The 15,330-nt window shown below is 34.5% G+C and overlaps 1 protein-coding gene across 6 annotated transcripts in view; it reads right to left on the bottom strand.

Moving 5' to 3' along the window:
• Nucleotides 1–15,330, bottom strand: part of ACSS3 (acyl-CoA synthetase short chain family member 3) — a 142,090-nt gene that overhangs the window by 66,886 nt on the left and 59,874 nt on the right. For all 6 annotated transcript variants that reach the window (XM_082350744.1, XM_082350747.1, XM_082350749.1 and 3 more), the window contains 2 exons: nucleotides 7,666–7,746; nucleotides 7,490–7,585 (listed from right to left, as the gene is read on the bottom strand). In XM_082350744.1, the coding sequence (XP_082206870.1) occupies nucleotides 7,490–7,585; nucleotides 7,666–7,746 (177 nt within the window). The remainder of the gene's footprint in view (nucleotides 1–7,489; nucleotides 7,586–7,665; nucleotides 7,747–15,330) is intronic.

Here is a 15,330-nt window from a genome sequence, read left to right as displayed (position 1 = left end):
AGAGAGTATTGTAACTGCAAGGGGATAGAGAATCAAGGATTTTTGTGGGGTTTTTTGGTTGTTGTTTGTTTGTTTTAATGAGAGAAACAGGGATGTGTTGAAAATTTGGTGGTTATCAGGAAGCTAAAACCAAAGCAGACAACCAGGATTTCCAACATGTTTTTACCCTGCAGATGTTGGGCTATATATCCTCTATGGCAAAAAAGAAAATCTTATTTAAATATCCACTGTAAGCTTTTATGGTGAAACACAGATTGTTTCAAGTGGGTAACTCTTATGTACTTAGAAGTTAAACTGAATATCCAACTTAGTTATAAACATTTTCAATTTTTTTTCAGCCATTGTAATTATAGATTTGTATTAAATTCCAGAATATAACTTTTTTTAACTTTGTTGAGAAAAAAAGGATTCATTCATCATTTATTCATAAGATATCATGAACCATTTGCATTCAATAAAAAGAGAAATGTTTTATGAACTGGTTGCTGTACTCTAGATGATTTGGGCACAAAATGAACTGCAAATCTCTTAATACTTCAGAATATCAATTTTTGTTAAATTAAAATATATCATTAAGGAAAAATATTATCACAGATACCAATTCACTGTCTACCTCATTTATAGCTTTGAAATACTATAATTCATTAAGAATGAAAATAAAACTTTGATCAACTGTATATGATTTTATTTCTCTTTAGAAAAGGTAATCCTATGAAGGTATGAATGATCTACTAAGCTATTCTGTTCACTATGTAAAGAATGTATTTTTATTATTTAATGGGAGATTTTAGTTTCTTAAATAAAAAATACTAATAATACTAAAATAAAATAATATTAATATTAAATTGGTAATCCAACTAAAATTGGGACACATGTGGGACGATTATTTGGTGGAGGTTAATAAAGATTTTTTTCACTTGCTGGCCTAGTGACAAGTCAGGACTCTTCTATACCTTTGTTTTGTGTTAATTAATCAAGCAAGCAAGTTTTTTCCCGGCATTTTGCATGTTCAAGTTGTCAATTAATCTGCTTAGAAATGGTTCACTCACACAATGAATTTTACCTACCTCCTGAAAGGCACTGTGCTGGACACTGGGGGTACATAAATGACAAACATTCCCTGCCCTCAAAGAGTTTACAGTATCACAGCACTGTATTTACAAGATCAAAGGAATCTAGATGGTATAACAGAAATATAAAGAACTTCAATCAGCCTGAGGAAGGCAAAGAAAATATCAGAGAGAAGATGAAATTTAAGTTGATCCCTTAAGAAAAAGAGCCACTCAGCTACGTGATCAGAACAAAAGTGGAATTTTAGTAGAGGAAACAACTTAATCACTGGCAGTTCTGTTCATGTAAGTGCCAGTAGGACTGTATTGTTGGGTGGGAAGCTGAATTAGAGGCCAGGAACAAGAGACATACTTTAGAGGTAGGCAATGGGCACATGACTACAGATCATTTGTATCATGCAAATGAGTTTGAATTACGTTCTTTGACAGGAGTTCCCTGAAGCCTTTTCTGTACTTTTTAGTTATATTTTTTATATGAGATAATTGTAGATTCACATGGAATTGTAAGAAATAATACAGAAATATGTCGTGCACCCTTAATACAATTTTCCCTGTCAGTAACATCTTGCAAAACTATAGTTTAATATCACAATCAGGATATTGATATAATCAAGATGAAGGACAGTTCCATCTCTACAAGGACTCCTCATGTTGCTCTTTTGTAGCCAAAGGTGTTTATTATGCAGAAAAACAATTGATGTTTGCATGCTTACCTTGTCTCCTGAGACCTGGTTGAACTCACTTATTAATTATGGGTTTTAAAATATGTTTTATAATTTCCTACATAGACAATCATGCCATCTGCAAATAAAGACAATTTTATTTCTTCCTTTCTGATATGTTTCTCTTTTTGTTTCCATATATTGCCTTATCAAATTGGCTAGAACTTCCAGGAGTATATTGAATAGAGTGGTAAGAGTGGACATCCTTGCTTTGTTCTTAGACATCAGGGGAAGTACTTAGTCTTTTATCATTAACTACTGGCCACTGGCTGTCCCTTTTGGGGAGGCCTAGTAGTGACAAATTCTCTAAATTTTTCTTCATCTTGAGAATGTCTTCATTTCTCCTTTATTCTCAAAGTATATTTTGGATGAATATAGAATTCTGGATTGACAGTTCTTTTCTTTCCACACTTGAAAAACATTGTGTCACTTCCCTCTGGCTTCCCTAGTATTTGAAAAAATCCTGTCATTCAAACGGTTTTACCCCTACAGATAAGGTATCCTTTCTCTTTCACTACTTTCAAGATTATTTCTTTTGCCTTCAATTTTCAGAAGGTTAAGTTTTTTGTGTGTGAATGTGGATTTCTTTAGAGTAATCTTGTTTGGGGGTTTGCTCAGTTTCTTAAATCTATAGATGTATATCTTTGGCCAAATTTGAGAAGTTGAGAAGTTTTCAGAAGTTTTCCATTATTTTTTTGAGTACTTTTTTCAGGCCCACTCTCTTTCTCCTTTCCTTCCATCACTGAAGTCACAAATGCTAGATCTTTTATCATCATTCCACATATCCCTGAGGCTCTGTTAGTTTTTTCTTTTTAGTCTATTTTCTTTCTGTTATTTAGATTGGGTAATTTCTATTGTTCCAGTTCATTAATTATTTCCTCTGTCCCCTCCATGCTGGTATTGAGCCCATCTATTGAGTTTTTATCTTGGGTATTGTATTTTTCAGTTCTAAAATTTCCATATGGTTGTTTGTTAGAGCATCTATATCTTTGCTGGAACTTTTTATTTCTTTACTGTGACTGTCTATTTTTTCAATTGTTTCAAGAATGTTCATCATCAATTGTTGAAGCATTTTTACCACAGTTGCTTTAAAATCTCTGTCAGATAATTCTAACATCTCTGTCATCTCAGTATTGGTATCTATCAACTGTCTTTTCATATTCAGCTTGAGATCGTTTTAGTTCTTGGTATGAGGAATGATCTTTTCATCAAATCCTGGACATTTTCTTGTATTATATTATGAGACTGACTCATATTTAAATCTTGTTTAAAGTGGCTTACTTAGATTTCACTCCAGCAAAGAAGGAAGAGGTAAGGGTAGAAATCCAGGTTCCTCATTTGGCCTCCATTGATACCCAGTTGGGAAGATGCACTTCGTTACTGCTGGGTTGCTTCTAGTTCTAACGGTAGGCTTCCAATGGCACCTCCCTGGCTGGACAAGGTGAGAGTTCCCTGTTACTGCTCCCAACATGGCGTCCACTGACACCACAGGGAAGAGACAAGTGGTCTTGTTATTGATGGTGAAAGTCCTGACTTTCTACTAGGCTTCTACTGACTCCATCCCAATGGAGAATGGAAAGGGTACCTCATTACTGATAGGTGAGGGGGATAAGTCCAGCCTCCTTATTTGGTCTCTACTGTCATTGCAAGTTCAAGGGGTCCTCATTACAACCTAACAGGGATGAAAATCTTGGTTCCCTAGTCAAACTCCTTTGACACCACCCTGTGGGAAGAGGGAGGGTTATGGCTCCTTCTTAAAGCCTGACAATTTTGGAAGTCTAAGCTTCCCACTTAGCCTTTGCTGTTTGGTGGTGGGGGTGGGATTATGGATTTTTCTGTGGCGTTTATCTGGAGTAGAGCCATCTAAAAGTTTTATGTCTTGCTTAGGATGCTCCTTCCTAATTCTTTGGCTTGAGAGATCAGGCTTTATTTTTTTCTTTTTGGAGGTTTTTTTTTTTTTTTTTTTTGGTCTGCAGTTGTTGGCATTTCTGGATTGCCAGCTTCTTCAGACACAAATCTAAGACATATGAAGGAAAAGTAAAACCCAAGTTCTCATCATTATGTTGTTTCTTGAGTCCCAAGGTCCCTAAAGACAGTTTTCCTTCTTCTCTCCACCTTTCAGTCTTATGTTTGTTTTAGACATAACACCTAAAATGTTTAGTTCTACTTAGTGGGAGGAATAGAGAAAAGGATATCATCTCTATCTTCCTAGAGGCAGAACTCAACCCTTTGAAAAATTTTAAGCAATGAAGTTCTATCTTGGCCTTTGCATTTTAGATAGATAATTGTAAGTGAGGAGAGCTCAGAAATTGAAGTTTGGGTAGAGATGGCCTGGAAGGACTTCTGAAGGCAGGAGTATTTGTTAGAACATTCTCTAGACTGGCTATCTGAAATATACAACTGGAAAGGACAGGCACCACACAAGTGAGATCAGAAGCTAACCACAGAATACACACCAGTCAACAACATACTAGCTAAACTATCAGCCTTGAACATATGGCAGGAGACATGGAAACAAGAGGACACTTTTGATAGGTACTAAAATGTAAATTCAGTAGAATGTAATGAGCAATAGGTTATGATATGTAAGGAGAATGAAGTTAGAATCACTTCTTGATTCTTAGTTTGGATGACTGAGTGAATGCAGGTAACATTAACAACACTGTAGAGTATATGGAAAGCAATGTCTTTGCAGGAAAGAGAGGAGATAGTGAGTTCATTTCACATTGTCTTGAGCATAAGGGATGCCTGGGCCATCTGAAGGTGCCTAATAATAAGCTGATGCTTAGCAGGAAGGTCAGATATAGAAAGGAGGAGTTGGGAGCCTTGGTTTAATTAGTAATACTCAAATCAAACTGCATTGAGATTATCTAGGAAATATAAGCAGAATGGGAAAAGAGGGCTAAGAACAAGACCGTATTAATCCCCAATGTTTAGAATCAAAGTAAAAGAAACCAAGAAAGGAAAAGGAGGACAAGCTGTCAGAGAGGTAGAAAGAGAACAGAGGAGTAGCATACAATTTAGTTCTATAAGCATTTATTAAGTGTTTAGTGTGTACTCTGCACTATGCTGAGACTGGTTTTTGAGGCTCCCACACTTTACTAGGTATAAATTCAGGACAGTGTGGTCAGCTCACTAACAGACATATGTTCGGGGAGGGCAACGGAACCACAAAAGGGGAACCGAGCACAGCCAAAGACTATGAGGAAATTTTCCAAGAGATGATTACATCTAATCAGAGCCTACAAGGATAGGTAGAATTAACCAAACAAGGAAAGAGAGAGGGAAAGTCATGCCAGGCAAAAGAAACAGCCTGAACAATAGCAAAAGGGCAGGGGGCTCAAGAAAACAGAGAGAATTACCTTCAGTCAGCAGGGTTGATGCCACTGAGAGAAAAAATAAAATCAAACTGAAGGGGGCCCTTTGACTTTGTCATTTATGAAGTCACTGTTCACCTCTGATACAGCAGCTTTATAAAGCAATGTGGAGAGAAACCAGACTTCAGTGAGATGAACAATAATTGGAAGAATATAAAGTTCACACAGTATGGGAAGTGTATTTTTTCAAGGAACTTAGTGGAGAAGAATATAAAGATGGGATATCTAGAAATGTGCAAGAGTCTAAAAGGCTTTGTTTTGTGATCAGAGAGAATTGAAGATGTTTACAAGTCGCAGGAAAGAAACCAGAGTGCAGAGATAAGGTTTAAAAGGTTAAAAAAAAGATCACTCTTTTGTACAACAAATACTTTTAGAGCATCTACAATGTTCTTGAGCACATCATTCAAAGATAAAGACAAACAACAGAGCCCCTTGCATGGTGTTAAAGTCATGTTTTAAATAAACTTGAGAAATATAAAAAGGCCAATGGTAAATGCACAAAAATTCCAGGTACTTCAGTTCTAAAGGCAGATTCATACTTATAAATATAAATACTTTTCAATATAATGGCACCTTTGGCTTTGTCACTTTATGTTAGCAATTTCACAATTCATTATAAGCATTCAGTGTTGAGGCTTATTTTGTTTACTTCAAGGGGAATTATTATTTTAATAAAAACATTTATTCTATTGCAAGGATTTTGGTATGGGACAGATGTGTCAAGATTATTTTATGTTTTAATTATTACAAACACCACAGTGCATGTTAAGTCTACAAAGGACAAAGGCATAGTACAAAATATGTGGAGTAGTGCATGATGGCTTAATACTTGTGTCAAAGTCTGCCTTAGTATCTCTGAGCATTCAGAGACAGAAAACCAGCCAGCTGAAAATGAAGAAACACTCATGTCTTTAAATGGTGACTGGGACTAGGAGACTTCCATGAAGATCAAGAATAGTCTCTAATTTTTTCAGAATCATTGAGTTAAAGAATTTTAAGATTGTAAAGAGCTTTGACATCATCTAATACTATTATCCACACCTCGCATAAAAAATTCCCTTCTTCAAATTTCTTTCTTGATGTTGACAGACTTTAAGTGAAAGAGAGCCTCCTATTTGAGAACTTCCCTATTCTACTAACGGACAGTTAAATTTTCTCTGATTATTTCCAAAAGATAGTCTCTGGAACTCCACATTACTACATTACTACACTACTTCCTTTATATGTGGCAACTCTGTAAATGTCAAAAGATACTTAACATACATGCACACTAAATATATTATTTTTATCAGACTAACCATTCACAATTCCTTCATCTCTTTCTTGTATGACATTTTCACCCTGGTTCCTTTCATCCAAATTCTTTCTAAAAGGTAATGATTTTTTCTCCTCCTCATTAAACTGAACACATATTTCCAAGTGTGAAAAAATAAAATAAGATTACAACACTGCATATGGTGAGTATTTTTTTAAAGCAATCCTATCAGCCGCTCATGTTTGAACTCATAATACACAGGTATTTAACCACATAAACTGCAACCAACTCAAGTTTCCCTTACTTCATTTTTGCAATTATTTTTAATATAAATATAAGATTGTAAAGATTTCCATATTTTCCCATCTTGTGTTTTTTATCCCAAAAGTCCAAGATCATTTGTATACTGATTTAGCAAACCACCAATTTGCTGTCCCTCTCAAATTTTGATCTCCTGCATATCTGATAGGTATGTGTTTTAACTATTTATATAAGGCATTTGCTAAAATTAAATAGAATAGGTATACGAGCAGAATTTTCCAACATACACACAAAAATATTATTCCTGGGTAACATGCAACAGAATCTAAAGCAGTTATTTATTCAGCTATGAATCTGATCAGTCTATGATTCTCTCCCTTATACATATAGTGATCATCAGAAACTACCAAAGAGGTCTAGCTAAAATCAAGAAACCACGTATTTGAAATCCATTAATGCTACAAGAACACAAAGAGGTGAATCTCTGTTGCTTGTTTTATGATGGCTGTTTTCTAAGATTCTAAATCAGTATCAGTCTAGTAATATTTTCTAGAAAGGGATAGACATCAAGCTTGTTAGTGTATATTTTTCAGAATATAATTTTTATGTCTTTGTTCAACACAATTTAAATAGTTGTTTATTTTTTTCTAAATATATATTTCTTTCTCTTAAGAAATAACTGGAAGAAGACATAAAAACGTCCTCTGCCCCCATTCAATTTTCATTTCCTACTTAGGACTACTTCTCTAAAACTTTTAGTAAAATTAATATTATGTATATGTGGTATTAATTTTATTTTATTACCTCATATAAAACTGTTGTGTTTCCATGTAGAAGAGGTCCATAACAGATATAGGAATGTCCGACAACCCAGCCTAAGTCAGAAGCTGCCCACCACACCTAAACAAAAAGAAGATAATAAAATGCATATATCTTAATCAGAGAAATGTCATGTAATGTGAATTTAAAACCATGATTACCTCTCCAGGTTTAAGTCCATATACAGAAGACATTGACCAGTTAAGCATTACAGCGTATCCTCCAGTGGGCCTCACCACACCCTAAAGAAGAGAAAAGGTGAAATTAAAATCAATAGACAGTGTGTTAAAAGATTCTCTTTCTTCATACTGTCCACTTAAGAAAAGTTCCTGTTTAAAGTATTTCATATTCTATAAGCTATAAATAACTTTGGCTTTCATATAATTGTATCTGAATCACTATTTCTTTGGCTCCTCCAATAATAAAAACAGAATAATTTGTCCGTATCAGTCCATTTGTAGAATCCATTCTCACAGACCATTCTGGACCTTCTAAAGAAAACATGATTTCACGGAATCACATGCAATAAAAAAAATTTCCAGTGGTAACATAAATTATCAACATTACAGGGAATTCCCTGGCAGTCCAGTGGTTAGGACTCTGTGCTTCCACCTTGGGGGGCATGGGTTCGATCCCTGGTCGGGGAACTAAGATCCTGCACGCTGCGCACGGCCAAAAAAAAAAAAAAAAAAACAGAGACTTAGCATGAAATTTTCAACAATTACATTTTCACACATATTTCCAGAACAAAAATGGAAACTCTCAAAATTAAGTGCACAGAAATGTCAAAGGTAGCTGTGTGCCTAAGATACAGACTACTATAAGGATGTTTATTTCTTAATATTATTAAATAATAACAGGATGCTTAGAGGAAACAGTCATATTCTAACTGGATTCTTAATACAATGCTACCCTTGTGGTCACACTATCACAGTATCAGAGCTGAGCAGTTCTTTAGTGATGAATTCTCAAACTCTGAGGAATCAATCCTGATGAGCTGGATCTAAGGCTGACAGATTTTCCTTATATTACATTTGGGCAAAAGTAGGGATTGTTAACACCACAGTACTAAAGTTTCTAGCAGCTATCCTTGACAGTGAACATATTCAATGTTAATACAAGATTTATTTTTGAAAACTGAGCGTAAGAGTTATCATAAATAATAACTGATAGTAAATTTAATAATTAATTTCATTTATTGCTTCACTATAAACATTAATCATCATTGGTTCAAAAAGACTTAATGATGTGACTATTCAGAGCAAGAAGGTGAATGCTTGCTAAGAAATATGTTATATTTCACTCACAAGTATTTTCAAGCACCTCTCAGTAGAGCAACTAGAATTGCTTTGTGAAGAAGATAATTATTTTACCTGAAAGGGCACACATGGTCCTAATTAACGAATGTGCTACTAGTTGAACGTTTTTGGCACAGTTCTGTTAACTGTAACACACATACATGAATCAGGAGAATGAAAAAGAAATTGACTTTCTGTTTGTTACTAAAATTGCTGCTCTCCTCAGTTACCACTAATAAAACATAGGTATCAAACTGTGGAATACATTTTATCTGGTCTCTTGGCAAACATCACAGGCAACTTTGTTGGCATTTGATGGGTACTTTCTAGGTTGTATGACATGGTTAGCATGCAGGTGGCTCTCTTGATCACCTTGGGAGTATTAGAAATCCTAAGCCCCTGCCAGTAAATTTCACACATGCATTTTCCCACGTAAACTGAGCAGTTCTTTACCGAGTATATGCTGTATGGTCTTCCACCCATTTTGCTAATTTGTTTGTCCTATTGAGAAGGTCTTTTCCTATAGTTCAATACCTTGATGAATTTGATATTAATCAACTTGCAAACACTCTTTTCTAAAAATTTTTATTCGTTTGGTAGAGGATAAAATGTGAAGTTTTTCCATAGAAAATATGCTATCCATATTCTTTGATAATTAATGTCAGTCATGATTTCACTTAAGATGTTTTAGAATTTCTCTTCACCTGCCTGTCCCTGCATTTAGAGGTCATTTTTATAAATAATTCTAAATATCATTATAAATGGGTAAATTTTTATATTAAATGAGGGTAAGATCAATCAACTGGAAGTTATAGAAAGGAATAAAAGGCTAAGGAGAAAATAAATGAGTAGTAATTCACTTGTAAAACTTAGAAGATATTTTAAAGGATAGGTTATCAAATTTCTGTTTGCCTCTCAAGTGAACCCTTCTTCAAAGGTTATTTACCAATGTTGCTTTGTCTGTAAAATGGTGGCTACCTAAATCCATTTGACCCCAAAAAAGTTAGACGCAAAAATGAGACCATACATGAAAAAGTATATAAAATTATACAGGCTAGAATTTAATGTCCTCCTAACAAAATTATTTCCTTAATTCTAGCAATTACTGTTTTTTTTTTATTTTTCCCTGTGGTAATACCACACAAAAGGCAGAAATGTTAAAAATTTAGAGCTTATCGTCGAACATTCTCATTAAAAACAACTAAAGTGGAGCTACAGGAGACAGAAAAGTCATGTCTGTTTATCATTGGTCTTTGATATCCACTTATTTTTATTTTTTTAAAGAATGAGTATAAAAATTTTCTTCAGACTTTTTTTTATTCATTAATATAGATTATTGATATGAAATATCAGATGACAGTTTTCAATTTACTGGGTATTTGGTATGGCGTAGAAAATAAAACTGCATAATTTCATATTCTCCATGTAGATCTTTTATAAGAAGTTCAACAGTAAAAAAACTGAAAGATTAGTTTTAAAAAGAGAGTTTCTTTATTATAATATTAATATGTGACTAACATTAAGATGATAAAGCATTTCTTGTCTGTAATCATATTTTCCAGGTAATGATAATTAAAATGCAAAAGATAAACCCTGTTCAGCCTCCGAAAATACATAAACCATGCTCAAAAACACCTACAAATCATTATACTCTAGTATGCAAAATTAATCAGAAACAAAAAAATGGCATTTTAAAGTATATTTGAAGTCTTGAGTATGAGATATAAATATTATTCAACATCAGTGCTTACCCCTAAAACACAAGCATGCTGCATTTCACTCTTTTGAATATGTTACTTTATGTACTTACACCCTATCTACCTTAAAAGTAAAAATAGATGATCTAATATATTTTCAGAAAAGTCCTGTAACCTGCCAATACACTGTTCTAGTTTTTGTAGGATCAGTCATAATACTTCAAGTCTTCTGGAGAACTTGAAAAACATCCAGATGGGACTAACACTCCATGTCCCTAATAAAGACATGAAAGTGAATTCTATCTCAGAATAGACAGGTGCTCTTTAAACAAAACACTTTTAATGTATATGGGTATTTTAAAAATTCAGTCCCTACAAGTGAAACTAAAGGCTGATTATTCATCATCCAGGAATGGGACGGCAGTTATCACAGATGGTTCTTTATGATTTCCAGTTTAATGAGCTGCCTTTGAAGACAAGGAAAGCCACGAAATATTATAAATGGGACCATTAACATAAAACAGAAAACATGTCTGTATCAAATGTGTACTGTTTGGTTGCCACAATTAAAAAAAAAATACAGTTGAAATAACATCAGTTGTAGTAGAAGAGAAAGGAAGTTTGAGATGTGTGGTAAGATTAAGAGTTTGGGAGTCTTTAAAATGTTTTTTAGTAGATCTATAAAAATCTGAATGGCAAATCTCAAAATATTCAGGTAAGAGAAGTCTAGATAGAGTAACCGACAAAACCTCATACTTCCTAAGTTGAGCCCCTCTATCACCCTACTCTGTAATAAAGACTTGTACAAGACAAATATACATATTTACATACATAAAATAGATATTCATTCACACATACATATGTAAATACATATGCGTATATGTCTATATGTACACGTGTATATGCCTATGCTTTGTATGTATGTTGATATATACATTTCAATTCAGTCTGGCAAATTAAGTAAAAACAAAACAAGAAGAAAGAGAAAACAAAAATATTACCTGAAGAAAAGAAATCTATCACCAAAGAACAGTTGGAGTCAGTGAGTTGAAAAGTATGAGGTATGGTTCTGCTTACTTAAAAAAATCCAACAAACCAACAATACTCTTGTTCTTATAGTGGTTTTACAGGTGATATCCCCTCTTCCTAGAATGCACCCTCACCCCTTTTCTGAACCTGGTTAGCTCCTACTTGATCACACAAGTACTTAACAACACTGTGAAAGTGTCACCTCTTCTGGAAGCCATCCAAACCCACTAGGTTTGTGTGAAAAGCCTCTCCCTCCTCTTTCATGGCCCCAAGACCTGCAAACTTCTCTAAGCCTCTGAGCTCTAACAACATCCACCTACTGCTAAGTCTTCTCCACCACTCTGGGCACCATAAGAATGCTTTTGTGTCTTCAGCATAGAATAGGCAGTTAATACATTTTCCGACTGATTAAAAGAGTGAACAGTTAAATGAATAAGCACATATACGAAAACTATAATTTTTTAAAAACATTCTTCTTTGTTCAAGAGAAACCCTTGAAACCTTCAGAATTTAATGAATCATATTAGTAGAAATGGAATGATTCCATTTGGTATATTTCGTCAAACATAAAGTCTCTTGCTGTAGACAAGACAATGACTCTGAAGCTGCCTCTATGGAGGTTACTTAAGCAGCAGTATAATTTTTCATTGGTCTTAACAACTGTGAGATAAGGGGCAAAGTTGCAGCAAGTGCAGCATTTTAACTGCAAGAATTGTACCACAGATTTAAAAAAAAAAAGTTTACAGGTTTTTTTATTTGACTTTCTCTTATTTTTTTCTACAGTATAGAATATGAATAAGTCACCTAACACGTAGGAATAAAAGTTAATGTAAATTATATAAATTCACATCAGGACAAAGGACTTATCTACCACCTTCCTGTCATGCCTTCTTTTCTAATTCTTTGCTTTTGGTTTCTTTTCCCCTGTGCTCCTTGGGCACTAATTTTTTTTTTTTTTTTTTTGGTTATCTCCATACCTCCATGACAGCAAGCCGGAAGAAGATAAATATGACCATCACTAAATCTCCCACTCCCAAAACGACACCCCATCCAGATGAGGGATTCTTCTATTGTGTAGTTCCTTGAAGTAACTTGAATATAGGTACCCAAACCAAACAGGATAAAAGTGTACAACAGGACAGAAATGTATGCAAAGCAGCTCAGCTGTGGTTGCTAGAATATGTGCAGCAGCTAATAGATTAACCTGTCATATAACAACCTGACAAATCCAGGGATGGCAGATGCAGAGATGCAAATATGCCCTAGATATATCTGAAAATTCTAACCAAAAAACAGACTGCATTGTGTGTGTCTTATATGTGCCTATGAGAAAAGAGCATTTTTAAGCAGAATATTTTTATGGGCTCACAACATTATTTTTCCTCATGAAGATCAAAGATCAAGAAAACAAATTATATGATGACATGAAATTTATATTTAAATGCTTCATAAATGCATGTGTGCTCATCTTTCCTGTACTTCTATTCTGGGAATCCCAATATTAAAAATTCAGGTCCTATTAATTCTGATTATGCCTACCAAAAATGAAGTGAGAATCTTATGAATAAAGAGGTATCTGGATACTCAATATCTTGTAATAACCTATAATGGAAAAGAATCTAAAAAAGAATATATATATACATAACTGAATATATACATATATGTATACATATATATATAAAGCTGAAACACTTTGCTGTACACCTGAAACTAATACAATATTGTAAATCAGCTATATTTTAATTGAAAAAAAAAAAGGCATCTGGGAGCTAACTGGAAAAGTAGGAGATTATTTAACAAATATTCTGATGATCTACCATGGCCCCATTCTAAGGTCAGTGCCATAGTGGATTCAAAGATGTATGAAATATATTCTAAGACCTCAGAGAACATGCAATGTTATGAAAATAAGTAAATAAAAAGTAATATATTAAAAAGTAGAATAAAATAAGTGGCATAAATATTTGTTGGCAACATATAATTTCAATGCAATCGAAATTCTAAAGTCCACTGGAGGGTTAAGGGAAATGTTTCTAAAAGACCTTGAGAAACGACTACTTTGTCTTGCCATTCTGCATGTCCTACTCTGTAAAACCTACTCGTTCCCATGATTTAAACACCATTCCTCTACAACCAATGACGTTCCAAGGGTCTATCTGCAAATCCAGATGTATTCTTGGACCCAGACTTTCACTTCCAGCTACTGGCTGGGCATCTCCATGTTAATGTCCCAAGGATACATCATACTCAATATGTCCAAAACCTCCCAGTTTTCTCAGCCCCAAACCATTTTCCTTTGTTTCTACTTTAGTCAATATTCGAAACCACTCTTCTATGTTCTCAGGTTCAAGGTCTTGGACTCCTCCTCTGCCTTACTCTTATCCTTGAACCAAATCTGATTGTTCCCTAATAAGTTTGCTGTCCTAAGTAAGGTCCTAAACTAAACACAGCCTGAAAAACCAATCTCCTTGTTTCCATTATGTGTATTTGCCTATCTTCTCAACAAAATGTTGCAAGGGTTACCTTCCTTCATATTTTTCTCTCTTTCTTAAGAAGCATTAGTGCTCTCCATTCCTTATATACAGTATATAAACTAAATTTCTTGGCTCAATTTTAAGCAATTGGCCCCTGCCTATATATCTGGCCATTTCTCTTCTTTATCTGCACCAAATGCACTAGCCATCCTGGAACCCTCCTTACACACTCCTGCCTTTGCTTATGTCGACCCAATCTACCTGGCATGCCCTCCTCCCCATTATGTCACCTGATGAAGAAGTTCTATTCATCCTTCAAATGTCACCCTGTCAAGTGCTTTCCCTGACATCTCCCTGATAAAACAGCACTCCCACTCTTTCTAGCACCCTTATCTTGCTTTATTTTTCTTCATAACACATCACAGATTGCATAGTTCTTTATTTGTTTACTTCCTGTGTCTAGCCATAGAATGTAAACTTCTAAAAGACAGATATATATTTGGGTGCTCAGTAATCTTTGTTGGATTAATGGAATTTAATCCTTCAGACACCATCCAATCTCATCTTTTCTTCAAGAAAGCAAGAAGTAGGGTTGCCCTCTTAGGGCAAGGATCACAGACTATCTTACATTATCTGTGTTGAAATATATAGCAATCCCACTATGCTGAAGGGGCTGTGGTTTACTCACATTTTTATCTCTTTTAGCACCTAATGAACACTCAATAATGCATACTGAATTGAGCTAAATTCAATGTGAATAGAAATCTCCGAACAATTAAATCCTTCTCCAATCTATAGAAATAGATTATCTTCAGGATGGTACTATATTACAAGGAAAATGAGGATGATTAAAACATCAAACAATCTTCAGTTTGGGCATCTAGGAATCCCACAAAGAACTTCTTGACCCAGAGAAAACCTGGAATAGCTAGGTTTCTTCCTTATTTGGAACCACCACTTTTCAGATTTAATGCCCTGTATATTACTTTTATTTTATTTCTACTACACTAGTTGAGTCAGCTTTGAGTTGATGACAAGCTCTTCTTCGGCCCTCTCATAAGGATCCCCATCCAGGCCACAGTGAATTTCAGTGATTTAAAGTATTAAGGTGGCACAAAAGTTTTTATAAGATTCCTTCAGGCTTTTAAGGAGCTAAATTGATTTTTTTTATTTGGTTAGGTTATACTATGTTTTCAGGGTCAGTGGTTTCATCTCATGCTGATACTTTTATATTAGATTATAACTTGCTGAGTCCCCTTTTATTTTACAGCCAAACGTTCATTTGGACTCTATGTGGCTGGTGCATAATGCAGAATTGCAAAAAGTGA

The sequence above is a fragment of the Balaenoptera borealis genome (assembly GCF_965194805.1).
Source record: "Balaenoptera borealis genome assembly, chromosome: 13".
NCBI lineage: Eukaryota > Metazoa > Chordata > Mammalia > Artiodactyla > Balaenopteridae > Balaenoptera > Balaenoptera borealis.
This window is presented reverse-complemented; position numbering and strand designations above follow the sequence as displayed.